The following is a 16,531-nucleotide window of genomic DNA, read 5'->3' as shown; positions in this document are numbered from 1 at the left end:
TGCATAGCCGGACAGACGCACACCCAAGGACAAACAGAAGGACAGACAGATAGACAGACAGAAAGAAGTATCCGTTTATCATTATATGGGAAGTGCGTTGTGTCACAGATATATAAATACAATTGTTCCTTTTTCTTTTAATGAAACTAGCCCATAAACTGAAGACGGAATGTAAAGTTTCTTTAAAAACACAAAACAATGTCATCTGCGCAGCTATGAAACACAAAAAGCAGGCAAAATATTTCTGGCAAATCTTTTACAAAAACACAAACCAAACTGCTTTAATAAATTTTAATAGTCCAGCGCCTAGCCAAATTATTACAGTTTTAATGTTTAATGAAGATATGGATCCATGTATCACAAAATGCTTCCAAGACATTTGGCAATCTAGCCACTAAATTCAAAAGTAACTTTTTTTTTTCCAAATCTTTGTTAACTACACAGAATTGCTATTACCTGCACTTTACAAGTGGATTCCATCCTTTCCAGTCTAAGGCTTCCTGTTTCTCCCTAAATATCTAACGGTACAGCAGTAATTAGGTACCAAAATAAATCAGCATTTTGATGTGAACCTGATAGCATACCAGGGTGTCCCGATTCCTCAGTTTCACTCCATGCAAAAGAGCCTACATGTAAAATACATTGTAGGTAAGTGCACAGGACTAGGCGTAGGAAGGATAGATAGTGACTGATAAATCTGTACACGTTCACAACCATCCACTAGAGATTCCTTTAAGTGAACAGAGGCTGAAGATCATCAGTTACAAAAAAATTGTTTTTTTCCATTTTTATAAATCATTACTTTTCCTCAATTTCACGGCACTTTTTTTTAAACCATGAATGCATCCAGAACAAATTTATTTTCCCCGAGGGTACTAGGGTTTGACTGAAGGACCACAGTGGTCTTCTGTTTTTTTGGAATACCTATTATGACCTCTACTAATGGAAGTTTATTAGCTTGACTAGGAGTTACTCCAGCACAGCCCCTCACTGTATTTAAATGAACCTGCAGTTACGACATCATTACCATGAATTATATTGTATGGAGGTTAACATGCATCACAGCACACCAATTACTGGTCAGTACATAAGTAGTTCAAAAACCAGTCCCCCCCTCTCACTTAGAATTGAAACTGTGTGCATCCCAAGAGAAATGAGCATGATTTGAAGGCAGTATTTTCTTTAAGCTTAAAAAGATTTTAAAGCCACTGGAGCTTTATTTGCCCAGTTTATATTGTAATCTGGACTCACCAATCTGCCTTAGGAGTAGCCATTTCTCAACACAAACATGAACATAACATTGCATACAGAATTCAAATATTTTCTTCAAACTGGCGAGACAGGGGGAGGGCGTTAGGTGTTCAGTAGATCCACTTGGATGGTTCTGAAGTGCATTTCATTTTGCTGCTGATGGCCTCTTCAAGGAGTCTCACCACTTCCTGCCTTTTGCATCCTTTTTCACTTTCCACATCACAAGCCCCATGCATGCACACCCATTCTCGACAGATTCAGGGCCTACAACTGGTACAAGAAATGAGAAAAGCAAATCAAATGTATTCTCCTTTCAGGCAGAGCATTCTAGATCACAACAACTCGCTGCGTAAAAAGATTTCTCCTCATTTCCCCCTCTGTTTTTCTTTGCCAATTATTTTAAATCTGTGCCCTCAGGTTACCAACCCTCCTGCCACTGGAAACAGTTTCTCCCTATCTACTCTATTAAAACCTTTCATAATTTTGAACACCTCTATCAAATCTCCGCTTAACCTTCCCTAATCTAAAAGGAGAACAATCTTAGCTTCTCCAGTCTCTCCACATAACAGAAGTCCCTCATACTTCACCCAAAGGCTCATAGCTCATGTGAGAGTTTTGGCCAAGTGTAAGCAGACTGACTGTGGCAAGCTGAGCCCAGACCTCTGCCAGGATGCACAGACGGACCCCTTCCAGCAGGAATCGAGATCTGGGAAAGGGAACCGGGTCATAGTTTCCCTTTCCCTAACTTGGGACACTGCAGCCAATTGTTGCTCCTCTGCTGCTGCCCTGGATGAAAGTGATTAAACCTGGGAATGTCCTTGTCTGTGTGGGTCAGAGATAGAAACTGTGGCTATCAGGGGGACCTGCTGAAAATAATTAAAAGTGAAAGCCAACCATTAGTACCTGCAATAAATAAAATCTCAATTTATAAGTTAACCAAAGGAGTCTGCATTTTTTTTGATTATTCGTCAAATTCTAAAACCATTTGATTACAAACTCTACTAAACAAGTAATTTCCTGGTCTAATTTCACATCATTCTACCAAAGTCACACCAATATATATATATTTTTGGAGCAGCCTCAATCAAGTTTACCTCAAATCACCCATCCATATCTAACAAGTGGAAATGTTTTGTGTGATTTCTACTCAAATTACTTACCATTGTCTGGGACGATTTGGCGGAGGTAATCTGCCATTAAACTCCTGAGCGCTCGCTTGTGGGGTAACCCTAAGCGATGTGGGAACAGAACTGATGTGTCAATGACCATGCTGTGTATAAGCTGTGAATAAAGAAAGAATTTCATGAGAAAGGTTAAAGCTTTGCTCTCCAGTTAAAGAAAAACCTCAACACAAGCTTTATTTTTTTAAATTAGCACATTCACCCACATCATTTAACTGATAAAATGGGCATCATCTTCATATGGAGGCACGTGTAATGTCGCCAACACTTGCCCCTGCCTCACGGGGTCACAAAATCTGCACCAATCACCATCAAACTGGATGAATCAAGACCAGTGTTTACTATTGCAATCAATGAATCTTGATATTGATGGAGAGAATGCACTGTGCTGAGGAACTGGGTGATGCAGTGGTTTAGACTTTCACAACTGGGACCTGGATTCCAATAGATACTAAGATGAAGGGTCTCCACTGTCTGTAAGGCTCCAAATATGAGCAGTTTTTCCACCCCCACCTTGCGTAAATAGCACAAACCATTCTCCATTTCAGACATGAGTTCTGAAAATTCTACCTCCCCAACCAGACCTTGCACAATACCCTTTTTCCATGGCCAACGTTGCCTCTCCACAATGGTCAACAGGACACGTGACCATGTCAATCCCAATCCCCCCCACATCTGCTTCCATTCCTTCCCCTTCCCACAACCATGGCAGAGTCCCCTCTCACCCTCACCTTCCACTCAACCAGCTTCTGCATTTGCTATATTATTACAAAATATTTACAGCACAGAAACAGGCCATTCAGCCTAACAGGTCCATGCCAGAGATAGTTTTTCATCTTTCATGGCCAGTTTTTCATCTTCCATGGCCTAAATTATTCAATCAATAGGCATATCTACGCCTCCCTATTTACAGAAGCATTGTTCTTCTGCATCCTACTTGGTCACTCTTCTATCCATCTTACTAATTTGCATGTTCTTCTGTTTCTTTAATGGCCCAGTAATTCCTGTCACAACGCGTGAGTACGGACAGGGTACTCATGCGTGTACCAGGAGGAATTGCTGGTTTTCAGCATGCACAGCGCATGCGCTGAAAACTGGCATTTCCTGTCCTCTGACCCAAGGGGTTAAGAGGCTGAACGCATGCGCGGTATTGGGCAGCGCGTGCGACTTGGATTTCCTGTATTTTTACAGATTTGCGCATGTGTAAAGGGCTCCGGTTTTTACGCATTGAAAAACCACACGTAAGTACTTAGTTTTACAGGTAAGTGGTCTTTTAGTACAATTTAGAATTTTTTTTCCCCCCACAGGTTTATTATTTTTAAAGAATCTACAGTAAGGTAAGTTTAGTTTTAGACCCTATTTTTTCAAAAATTTGATTAATTGTTTAAAAGTTTTTTAAAGTTATTCATAGTTAATTTAATTATTGGGATGCTTTTTAAAATTTTATTTAAAGTTTAAGTAGTGTTTTGGGGTGCCGTACTTTTCATGAGTTTGACAGTCTTTACTATCAAACTTATGAATGAAGTTTCCCCTCCCCTGATTGGCTGAACAGTGCTCACCTGATCCCAGCCAGCACATCGCACTAACTACGCCGCTGGGTCAGGTTAGCACAGCGCGCCGAGATCAGAACCGGGCCACTTACAGGAAATCCACTGCGGGCCAGGCTTCAGATGTCGGCGCGTCGGGTAAGTGCACATCGGGGGCTTGCACGTGCGGCAAGCCCCCGACAGGAATTACTAGGCCAATAGGTCTTCAAAACCCAACAGATGACCTTTTATACTATCTAGCAATCTCCCACTTTTCTCTTAAGCCAAGAAATTTAGCCCATTAACTTCAGCTGTGCCGAGTTCCTCTTTCCATTTTCTTAAATAATTCTATTGAAAGACTTTCTCATCTTCAGTGCTGAAGGGCTGAGGCTGGTGCAGGAGCTGGATAATTGTCACACCAACACAGCAGGGATCTTTGCCAGAGGTACAATGTGGGAGTTTTGTTTTACAAAACACAGCATCAGGTTCCATATGTACACAGATGACACCCAGTTCCACCTCACCATCACCCCTCCACGGTCTTTAACTTGCCACACTGCTTATCCAACACCCAGTACTGAATGAGCAGAAATTTCCTCCATTTAGGGAAGGCTGAAGTCATTGTCTTCGGTCCTCATCACAAACTCTGTTCCCTAGCCACCAACTCTATCCCTCTCCCGGGCAACGATCTGAGGCTGAACCGTTCACAAACTCGGTGTTGTCCTATTTGACCCAGAGATGAGCTTCCAACCACAAATCTGCTCCATCACAAAGACCACCTACTTCCACCTCTAACATCACCCGACTCTGCCCCTGCCTCAGCTCATCTGCTGCTGAAGCCCTCATCCATGCCTTTATTACCTCTAGATTCGACTATTCCAACGCTCTCCTGGCCGGCCTTCCATCTTCCACCCTCCATAAACTTGGTCATCCAAAACTCTGCAGCCCGTACGCTAACGCTCACCAAGTTCCATTCACTCATCAAGCAACATCTCAATTTTAAAATTCTCATTCTAGTTTTCAAATTCCTCCATTCCCTCACCCCTCCCCATCTCTGTAACCTCCTACAGCCCTCCAAGATCTCTGCATTCCTGCAATTCTGGCCTCTTGCACATCACTGATTTTAATCACTCCACCATTGGCAGCTGGGCCTTCAGTTGCCTAGGCCCTAAGCTCTGGAATTCCCTCTGTAAACCTCTGGCTCTCTACCACTCTCTCCTCTAAGACGCTCCTTAAAACCTACTTCTTTGACCAAGCTTTTGGTCACCTGTCCTAATATTTCATGTGGCTCAGTGTCCAATTTTGCTTGATAACAATCCTGTGACGTGCCTTGGGACATTTTATTACATTAAAGGCGCTATATAAATGTAAGCTGTTGTTGTACATTAGCTGCAAATAATGCAGTGAGGTGACCTGTTGATGCTTGAAGTGTGCATGAAAATCCAATCCCAGCAACGTACCTTTGAACACGCAAGTTGCGTCAAAGTACAGATAACATATCCACAAAAAAGGTGGACATGTGAATACCATCAAGTATCCTCTAATGTTCATATTAAAACAAATGATATTTAAATAAAATTCAGCTGAACAGAGAAACATTCTGGTCAATAACCTAACAAAACCCTGGTTCTTCTTTCAAATAAGCTGAAAGCTAATATCAAGCTATCAAAGTAATTCTTACCAATCATTTGTATCCAAGCAACAGCACTTTGATTCAAATTATGAAGTTCTCACATGACCCCTATGTCTGTCTGCTTTTACTAAACGTTAAATGTAGTCTCTCTCTTCTCCCAGGGCATCTCGAATAAGATTTTGTTACATTAGTCAAGATAAGTGAGTCATACAGGCCAAGAGTTAACGAGCATTCAGTTCTAGCTAAAGCCAAAGTCTGCTTTTGGAATCTGATCGGTATCTCCTGGAACTCAAGCCTACAACAAAAGGTTTTTCTTTTTTCACCTCACTGCATTATTCGCAGCGAATCTCTGGCAAAACCTCCTACTCCCAGGTATCTGATGACTCCTGTAATCCCTATTTTAGCATTCAAATTGAAGCAGGTTAACTAAATCTCAGAAGGCCAAGGGCTGGATTACTAAAAAATGTTTTATCATTCGTTCCTGGGATGTGGGTGTCGCTGGCGAGGCCAGCATTTATTGCCAATCCCCAATTGCCCTCGAGAAGGTGGTGGTGAGCCACCTTCTTGAACCGCTGCAGTCCATGTGGTGAAGTTCCTCCCACAGTGCTGTTACGGAGGGAGTTCCAGGATTTTGACCCAGTGACAATGAAGGAACAGCGATATATTTCCAAGTCAGGATGGTGTGTAACTTGGAGCCAATAGTGTTCCCATGCACCTGCTGCCCTTGTCCCTCTAGGTGGAAGAGGTCGCGGGTTTGGGAGGTGATGTTGAAAAAGCCTTGGCAAGTTGCTGCAGTGCATCTTGTAGATGATGGTGCACACCGCAGCCATGGTACACCGGTGGTGGAGGAAGTGAATGTTTAAGGTGGTGGATGAGGTGCCAGTCAAGTGGGCTGTTTTGTCCTGGATGGTGTCGAGTTTTTTGCGTGTTGTTGGAGCTGCACTCATCCAGACAAGTGGAGAATATTTCATCACACTCCTGACTTGTGCCTTGTAGATGGTGGAAAGGGAGTCAGGTGGTGAGACACTCGCTGCAGAGTACATTGGCCCAGAAATTCGGGTCGGGGGCTTCCCGCGGGTGCAAGCCCCAGACCTGCACTTACCTAGCGCGTCAGCCATTGAGCTGTGGGCCCGCATGGGATTCTGATCCTGGGACTGCTCCAACTGCCAGCGCGCAGTGCTTGCGTATCCCAGGGGCGCAGTTAGTTCAAAGCATCCCCTGGGATCACGTGGGCCATGGGGAGCTAATCGGAGCAGGGAATGCCCATTCATAAGTTTGACAGGAAAACTTATAAATACTACGGGCCCCAAAACATCACTAAATCTTCAAATAAATTTTTAAAAATCACATTTTTTAAATAAACTATAAATTACATGAAATAACTATTTTAAACAAGAATTTAAATTTTTGAAAAAAATAATTTTATTTTCTAACGGGGCTAAAAATAAACTTACCTTGCTTTAAAGTATTTAAAAATAATAAACCTGTGGGAAAAATGTTTTAATTTTAATTAATTCACCACTTACCTTGTTAAAAGCAGGCCTTGCGCCTGCTTTTTAAAAGTTAACTGCTGGAGACTTACGTTTTTTTTGCAGCTTTCTCCGGGAGGGTAAGTTCGCTGCGCACGCGCTGCCTCTCTGGCGCACGCGTTCCACCGGTCAACCCCTTCTTTCAGGGGGAACGGAAGTGCTGGTTTCCCGCGCATGCGCAGTGCATGCACGAAACTGGCACTTTTGTTGGGCCTACGGATGAGTACCCCGTGCGTACTCACGCGTTGGGACCCGAATTTCTGGGCCATTATTTGTGGCGGGTCCAGTTGAGTTTCTGGTCAATAGTGACCCCCAGGATGTTGATGGTCAAGGATTTGGCAATGGTAATGCCATTGAATGTTAAAGGGTGGTGGTTAGACCCTCGCTTGTTGGAAATAGTCATTGCCTGGCACTTGTGTGGCGCAAATGTTACTTGCCACTTATCAGCCCAAGCCTGAATGTCGTCCAGGTCTTGCGACATGCATTGCTTAATTATGTGAGGAGTTGCAAATTGAATTGAACACTGCAATCATCAGCGAACATCCTCACTTCTGACCGTATGATGGATGAATAGTCATTGATGAAAGCAAGACTTGCATTTATATAGCGCCTTTCGTGACCATCAGATGCTTCAAACTGCTTTACAGCCAATGAAGTACTTTGAGTGCAGTCACTGTTGTAATGTAGGAAACACGGCAGTCAATTTGCATACAACAAGCTCCCACAAACAGCAATGTGATAATGACCAGATAATCTGTTTTTGTTATGTTGATTGAGGGATAAATATTGGCCAGGACACTGGGGATAGCTCCCTTGCTCTTCTTCGAAATAGTACCATGGGGACTTTTACGTCCACCTGAGAGCAGACAGGGCCTCGGTTTACGTCTCATCCAAAAAACGGCACCTCCAACATTGCAGCACTCCACTGGCGTGTCAGCCTAGATTTATGTACTCAAGTCCCTGGGGTGGGACTTGAACCCACAACCTTCTGACTCGAGTGAGTGTGCTACCCACTGAGCCACAGCTGAAGATGGTTGGGCCTAGGACACTGCCCTGAGGAACTCCTGCAGCAATGTCCTGGGGCTGAGATGATTGACCGCCAACAACCACAACCATCTTCCTTTGTGCTAGGTATGACTCTAGACAGTGGAGAGTTTTCCCAGATTCCCATTGACTTCAATTTTACTAGGGCCCCTTGATGTCACACTCAGTCAAATGCTGCCTTGATGTCAAGGGCAGTCACTCTCACCTCACCTCTGGAATTCAACTCCTTTGTCCAAGTTTGGACCAGGGCTGTAATGAGGTCTGGAGCCGAGTGGTCCTGGCAGAACCCAAACAGCATTGGTGAGCAGGTTATTGGTAAGTGCCACTTGATAGCACTGTCGACGACACCTTCCATCACTTTGCTGATGATTGAGAGTAGACTGATGGGGCGGTAATTGGCCGGATTGGACTTGTCCTGCTTTGTGGACAGGACATACCTGGGCAGTTTTCCACATTGTCGGGTAGATGCCAGTGTTGTAGCTGTACTGGAACAGCTTGGCTAGAGGCGTGGCTAGTTCTGGAGCACGACAGCTGGGATGTTGTCCGGGCCCATAGCCTTTGCTATATCCAGTGCGCTCAGCCGTTTCTTGATATCACGTGGAGTGAATCGAATTGGCTGAAGACTGGCTTCTGTGATGGTGGGGACCTCAGAAGAACACCGATATGGATTGTCCACTTGGCACTTCTGGCTGAAGAAGGTTGCAAACGCTTCAGCCTTGTCTTTTGCCACGTCTCCTCCATCACTACCCCTGGGTATGGCCGAAAGGTATGATTCTGTGAGTATGATGATGTCAGGCTGTTGCTTGACTAGTCTGTGAAACAGCACTCCCAATTTTGGCACATGCCAGATGTTAGTGAGGAGGACTTTGCAGGGTTGATTGGGCTCAGCGTGCCGTTGTCATGTCCGAAGCCAGTGCAGAGGTCAATGCTGGGTGGTCCGTACAGTTTTATGATTACTGCTTTTCGTAGCGGTTTGTTACAACGGAGTGGCTTGCTAGGTCATTTCAGAGGGGAGTTAAGAATCCACCACATTGCTGTGGGTCTGGAGTCACATATAGGCCAGGCCAGACCAGACTAGGTAAGGACGGCAGATTTCCTTCCCTAAAAAGGACATTAGTAAACCAGATGGGTTTTTACGACAACCAGATAGTTTCATGGTCACCATTACTGATAATTAAAAAAATCTGGAATAAAAAGCTAGTAAGTGAATTTAAATTCCCCAGCTGCCATGGTGGGATTTGAACTCCTGTCTCTGGATCATTAGTCCAATAGCCACTAGGCTACCGTCCCTAATGCTTACTATTTAAAGCAGGTGCAGTGAGGTTAAAAATAAAATTCTCTTTTGCAAATGTGGCTGTGACATGGTTTCTGATAAAGATGCACAAAATGTAGCTGTAATCATGTTGACATATTGAAAGATTTTAAACTGTCCAATAAATTCATTAATCAAGAGAATGCATCTTTATGATTTGAACAAAGCCAAAATTAGCTAAGTGGCTTATATTGCACAAAACCTTTTTTTTTTTTTTTTTTTTGCTGGTGGCAACAAATCCCAAACATGCAGGTCTCAAGCAACCAGATGCCAACCCCAAACTAGCTTGCCAGGCTTGAGGGGAGATGCCAGCTTAAAAAACAAGTCCTCCAACCAATGGAGATACCCAACATGGCAGTGAATCTACAAAAGAATTTCCTATAGCTGCAAGGACAAACTGGGGTCAAATTAAAACAGGACTAAAAGTGTACGATATATAAAAACTTAGTAGGTCTACCATCAAAGCAAATACAAAAAGGGGCTTTTTAGGTACCAGGACCACTGCTCCATAGACACTGCACCTTACTGTAGTGCAAAGCTGACCTCAAGCTGGATGAAAAGGTCAACCTACTTAAATAAATTTGGCACTCCAAGCACAGTGCACGGTTGTGCTGGAGTGCGCAGGGAGCAGAGACACGATCAGTGGCCAGCAGTGTTTAAAGGAATGCTAGTCACCCTTAAATGGGACTGGCTGCAAATTTACAAGATGTCAGAAACTGGGTGAAAAACCAGATCATCATTCTGCTTTGGAAGAGCTGGAGAAAGATGGCTCTTTTTCTACTGAGGGACATCCTCTGGTCAAGAGCAGCCTGGATGGGAGTTGAACAATTTAAACGGCGTCTTACCTGTGCTCTAAACTATGAAATTTGCTGAGGTACACAAGTGTAAGTTCACACTTTCTATAATTTAACAATGTTGCTTTACAAGGCAGTTTCAGTGTAAGCACAGTGTATCATCAGATGGAGATCGCACAGCACTGTGTCATTCGAGATTATGCGTTCAAATGCAATATTCTAACTCTGAGGCAAGAATCCCACCATTGGCCCAAGGCGGACACCTTGCTTTGAAATTGCCCAATTTTCCTTCATTCTCACTATTGAATTCAGAATACACAAATTTCAGTAGCGCTCACCAAACTTGATTGGATTTGTTATTTTCTTGAAAACAAGGACAACTAACCTTTTATTCAAAAAACAGTGAAAAATGTGCCTCAAATTCTAGATTATAATAGAAACAGGGTGATCCTGAGTTACGAAGCCCATAGATCGTCATTCACAGGAAGTTTTCATTTTAGCCATTGTGAATACTAAATGAGACTGACAATGGGGCATGTTGTGGTTATCTTTTTAATCATTTTAAATCCATGATTATAAAAGCCTCGGAAATCATTTAAAAGGGGACACGGTCTGTGCCGCTTTGCCTCTCTTTCCTCTTTAAGATGCTCCTTAAAACCTACCTCTTTGACCAAGCTTTTGTTCATTTACCCCAATATCTCATGTGGCTCGGTGTCAAGTTTTGTTTGATAATCGCTCCGGTGAAGCGCCTTGGGACATTTTACTACATTAAAGGCGCTATATAAATAAGAGTTCTTTTTTTTGACAAACCAGGCTTTGGTTGGGGAGACAGAGGAGCCTTTTTGTCACAATGGACTAGTATGCAAGTGAAGCACTGATCTGAACAAGAGCTACTTCACCACAGCACCTGTTCCTAAGCAAATTAAAGTAATTTGTCAAATGATTATTTCATGAAGTTGAGGCTATTTTAAAAAGACCATTTGTCAAATAGCAAAGAGTAAGCAATTGCCTTAGTGGTCAACTCCCCTTGACACTGATTTTTATTAAGATTTCATTGACAGTTATAGCATATGCAAAACAACACAACTGGCACAATGTAAATCATTTTGGACTCCTTTTCTGTGACAGAATTCACAGTTCAGTGGGTTCAAGCTCAGAGACATGTGTGATTACTATACCAGGAAAGGCAATCACAAACTCTAGGAGAGGGCAACTTAGGATAAGAAAGAGGCTAAACCATTTGGGAACTGGAAGATGCAGAAAGTCATCAAGGTGCACATGATGCATGGGAGGCCAGGGAATGGAAAGCTTCAAGTAGACAAAAGAATTAAAAAAGATTAGGGGTCTGATACACTAAGCATTTCTGGAAACTGTGCTAGAACTTTAAGTTTGTCTCCTCTACGATCCAGGATTACAGCAGATGGTTTCACAGGCAGAGAGATGCTTTAAATCATATTCTAACTGCTCACAAGCAATATTAAAGCTCAGTCTACCCCCAGTGAAAAGGAAACTAGTTAAGGCACATTTCAGAAAGCTCTTAAAAATTCAGCGATATTGAACACAAAAACTTAAATTATTTTAAAAGGGCATTTTATACAAAACTTAAGTTCTTTGCTTTCACTACAATTGAAAGACTCTCTTAATGCTGCCTTACCTTGAGCGCAAGTAAGTCTTTGTCCAAACTATGGCCAATCAAGATGGCGTCAGCACTGAAGGTGGTCAGCAACGCTGCCTGAACGTCAGAGAGAGTTGTTTTTGCATTCATCAAGTCCTCCCGAGTCACACCAGAAAACCTACAAATTGGAAGTTTATGGTTTCCTGTCTAATCAGTTTTAAAGAACCAACCTTGTAAACTGAACGGAGCTGGCGGTTTTTTGTTTGTTTTTTTTTAAAAAAAGCACAAGGTCATTAAGGTGCATTACATGCAATGAGGCCCAGGGGGAGGGTGGGGAAAGAGAGGGAAGTGCACGATTGGATGAGCTTTCCTTTGTACATTACCAAAATTATTAGCATAGTTTATATATTTTTTTTTTTTTTTTTTTTTAAATGGATTTATAATTTCATTGCACAATACTGAAGAAACCTCCCCATGGGTGACTTGAGATAATACTTTAAAAGTTTATTAATTACATGAATACATTATTTCTATTCATTTCATTTTTGAAAATATAATTTAATATTTTCACTCAGTTCAATTCTTCGAGCATACTTTTGGGATCAGTATTGGCTTTAAAAAAAATGTTTAAACACTTCTTCTGGTTGTATGTTTGGATATTTGTTGTTCAGCCTATTAAAACATGCATATAAATGATGTGCACAAATGCTTGCTTGCTTACCTGGTGTTGTAATCAATCACTTCATTATCTGGTTTAACAAACACATCATAAACCACTTCAAGATTGGCATTGACCACACTTACACGAGCAAGTTCCGCACCTTGCTTGGTGTAGCACTGGAACAGGAAAAGGGATAGATTCAGCATTTACAGATAAGAGACCAGAGCTCAACCATCATTTCTAATGGCCCAGAAATTCGGGTCGGGGGCTTCCCGCGGGTGCAAGCCCCCGACCTGCACTTACCTTGCACACCGGCAGTTGAGCTGTAGGGCCCCGTGGAATTCCGATCTGGGGCCTGGCCCAGCTGCCGACACGCAGTGCTTGCGTGTCCCAGGGGTGCAGTTAGTGCGATGCGTCCCCTGGGATGACGTGGGCCATGGGCAGCCAATTGGAGCAGGGAATGCTCCATTCATGAGTCTTGACAGGAAGAGCTGTCAAGACTTATAAATACTACGGCCCCAAAATAGCAGTAAACCTTCAAATAATTTTTTTTTTTTTTTTTTTAAATCACATTTTTTAAATAAACTATAAATTACATTAAATAACTATTTTAAACAATCATTTTATATTCTAACGGGGCTAAAAATAAACTTACTTGCTTTAAATTATTTAAAAATAATAAACCGGTGGAAAAAATGTTTTAATTTTAATTAATTGACCACTTACCTTGTAAAAAGCAGGCCTTATGCCTGCTTTTTACATTTCTAAATTTTAAAGACTTACCCTCACGAAAAAACCTGTAAAAAAAACGTACGTTCAAAGCGCACGCGCAGACTCCCCCGCGCACGACCTCTGAACCCCTGCTTTCAGAGGAACGGAAGTGTCGGTTTCCCGCGCATGCTCAGTGTATGCAGGAAACCGGCACTTCCATCGGGCCTACGCGGGAGTACCCCGTGCGTACTCACCCGTGGAGACCCGAATTTCTGGGCCATTCAGTTTAGTCCAATTCTATCCCTACCCAACAAATGCAGGTGTTACTGCCTGGTGATTCCTGCTAGAAAGTGAGAATGCAGGTCAGAGGTACAGAATCAACAGTAGCACCCCAACTGCTGCCCTACCTGAAGCCAGACCAGGAATGGCAGCTAGCATGTAGGGCTCAATATACTGAGCATCACCTTTACTCACTGACCCATAGGTGGAGATTTCATCAAATTGAAAATATTGTATACACACACCACACACACACACACACACCACACACACACGTGTAGGGAGCTGTTCCATTGGGACTGGCTCCACTTAAAACGGGCTGGGCCCAGTGTCCTGGTGAATTGAATAACTAGGGTGGTAGATAGGGCTTTAAACTACTGAAGGCGGGGGTGGGGGGGTGGAGGATTCAGGAAAGGGTAAATTCAAAAGCAGTGAGAGAAATGTCAAGGCTGTAGAGAAGAGTAGTGATCTGGGTAAAGTTAAGCAGAGTGGGTCAGGAAGAGACAGAGATTAATGAAGGTAATAGGGCACCAGTGACTAAAGTGACATCAGGGAAAAAAAGTTAAAGCTAAAGGTACTATATCTGAATGCATGAAGCATTCACAACAAAATAGATGAATTAATAGCCCAGATAAAAAAAAGGTTTGATTTAATAGCCATTACAGAGATGTGGTTGCAGAGTGAGCAAGATTGGGAACTAAATATTCCAGGATATTTGACTTTTAGAAGAGACAGGCAGAATGAAAAAGGAGGAGGGGTAGCCCTGATAATAGAGGGGATAGAGACAGTAGAGAGAAAGGATCTTTGCTCAGGAAAACAAAATGTAGAATCAGTTTGGGTGGAGCCAAGAAACAACAAAGGCCAGAAAAAACTAGTGGGAGTGGTTTATAGGCCCCCTAACAGTAGTTGTAGTGTTGGGCAGTGTATAAATCAAGAAATTAGAGATGCATGTAACAGGGGTAATAGAGTAATCATGGGGGACTTGAACTTTCATATAGACTGGGCAAACTAAATTTGCAGTAATAGTTCAGAGGAAGAGTTCATGGAATGCATTCAAGATAGTTTTCTAGATCAGTATGTCGAGGAACCTAATAGGGAATTGGTTATTTTAGATCTAGTATTGTGCAATGAGACAGGGTTAATTAATAACCTCGTAGTAAAGGAGCATCTGGGGAGCAGTGATCATAATATGATAGAATTTTATGTTGAGTTTGAGTGTAATTTAGTTAAATCCAAAACTAGGGTCCCAAATCTGAACAAAGTAAACTACGTAAGTTTGAGAGGTGAGTCAGCTAAGGTAGGTTGGGAAACTAGATCAAAAGACGTGACAGTAGAAAAGCAATGGCAAACATTTAAAGAAATAATTCTTAATGCGCAACGAATATACATTCCCTTAAGGAATAAAAACACCATGGGAAAAATGGTCCACCCATGGCTAACAAGAGAAATTAAAGATAGTATTAGATTAAAGGAAGAGACCTATAATGTTGCCAAAAAGAGTAAGCCTGAGGATTTTAGAATTCAACAAAGGTGGTCCAAGAAATTGATAAAGAAACTGAAAATAGAATCTGAGAGTAAACCAGCGAGAGACATAAAAATAGATTGTAAAAACGGCTATAGGTATGTACAAAAGGAAAAGATTAGCGAAAGTAAATGTGGGTCCCTTACAGGCTGAGACAGGAGAAATTATGGAGAATAAGGAAGTGGCAGAGAAATTCAACAAATACTTTGGCCCCGATTTTCCCGATCGTGTGGGAAATTTTCGGGTTCCCCCCCCCCGAAAAAAAATGGGTCAGCCAGCTGCACGCAATTTTCCCTCAAGTGGCCAATTAAGTTCCAACGTGTGGGCACCCTTGCTAATTGGGGCTTTCTGACTGGAAATGGACACAGTATGATGTCATCATTCGTGGTGCTTTTAAAGTGTCCAGCAAGCGTCTCAACCTCTGCAGGCTTCTCAACCAGTCTCAGAATGGCAGAGGAGCCTGCACCAGCTGCTGCCAGCGGCAGAGGCCGAGCTGCCACCAAATTAGAAGAGATGTCACTGCAGACATTGGTGGATGGGGCAAGGGCCCACAGGGAGGTCCTCTACCCTCGCTCAGGGAGGAAGAGGCCTCCCAAAGAGACCAGGGCTGCCTGGATGGAAGTGGCTGCAGAGGTCAACTCTCTGGAAGTCACCCGTCGGACCTGGATGCAGTGCAGGAAGCGCTTCCATGACCTTCACCGCACAGGGAAAGTAAGTACGAAGTTTCCATCACCCTCAACCTGATCCCCATTGCCTTTCCCCAACAGCACTCGGCTTCAGCAATCTCTTCTTCCACATCCCACTTCACAGTCACATCCATGCACCCTTACCCATTCCCTATCTCTATGCTCACATTCACATAACTATTCCACCATGCAGCCCTCACACTGCCGCTCACTCTGATGCTTGGAACACAACTGACAACACAGAGGGAGGGCCCTTGGTCTTGCAGCCTCACAACATCTTTGTCTCCTTCTAAGTATCAATGCTATGCAATCTCTACACTCACTCCAACTCCACTTGTCTCCCTCATTGCAGGAAAAGAGAGCTCACAATAGACGAGAGCGTGCGAGGACTGGAGTAGGACCACGCTCATTCGCCCACCTGAGCCCCTGGGCGGAGGCTGCGATCGAGATTGCTGGGGCTGACGTGCCTGTGGTTGCTGGGGCAGGAGAAACAGGAGCAAGCCCGCAAGCTGGTGACAGAATAGTTCCCCATCTCTCTCATTGACATAGCGTGAGTTGCTGATATGATTCTGAAGCCACATCATTTTGACTTATGAGCATATGCCAAATCCAATGTGCAAGTAGCCTTGGCATCACATCTCTAACTCTTTCCTTTACTCCCCCACAGGACCATCCGGAGCCCCCGTCGCCACTGCCGAGGAGGAAGAGGCTTTGCAGCCAGACTCCTGAGGAAGCTCCAGCCTCTGAGGGCGCAACGTCAGCAGAAGTAAGTGCACCCAGCACCAGC

The 16,531-nt window shown here is 43.3% G+C and overlaps 1 protein-coding gene across 4 annotated transcripts in view; it reads right to left on the bottom strand.

Annotated features, from left to right (window-relative positions):
* Nucleotides 1–277: 277 nt before the first annotated feature.
* Nucleotides 278–16,531, bottom strand: part of LOC147124703 (RNA exonuclease 1 homolog) — a 54,383-nt gene continuing 38,129 nt past the window's right edge. For all 4 annotated transcript variants that reach the window (XM_085991788.1, XM_085991772.1, XM_085991780.1 and 1 more), the window contains 4 exons: nucleotides 12,607–12,722; nucleotides 11,925–12,063; nucleotides 2,412–2,532; nucleotides 278–1,521 (listed from right to left, as the gene is read on the bottom strand). In XM_085991788.1, the coding sequence (XP_085847914.1) occupies nucleotides 1,430–1,521; nucleotides 2,412–2,532; nucleotides 11,925–12,063; nucleotides 12,607–12,722 (468 nt within the window). In that variant the 3' untranslated portion in view covers nucleotides 278–1,429. The remainder of the gene's footprint in view (nucleotides 1,522–2,411; nucleotides 2,533–11,924; nucleotides 12,064–12,606; nucleotides 12,723–16,531) is intronic.

Source organism: Somniosus microcephalus, chromosome 1 (assembly GCF_052327205.1).
Source record: "Somniosus microcephalus isolate GS21.2 chromosome 1, FLI_Smic_1.0, whole genome shotgun sequence".
Classification (NCBI taxonomy): domain Eukaryota; kingdom Metazoa; phylum Chordata; class Chondrichthyes; order Squaliformes; family Somniosidae; genus Somniosus; species Somniosus microcephalus.
This window is presented reverse-complemented; position numbering and strand designations above follow the sequence as displayed.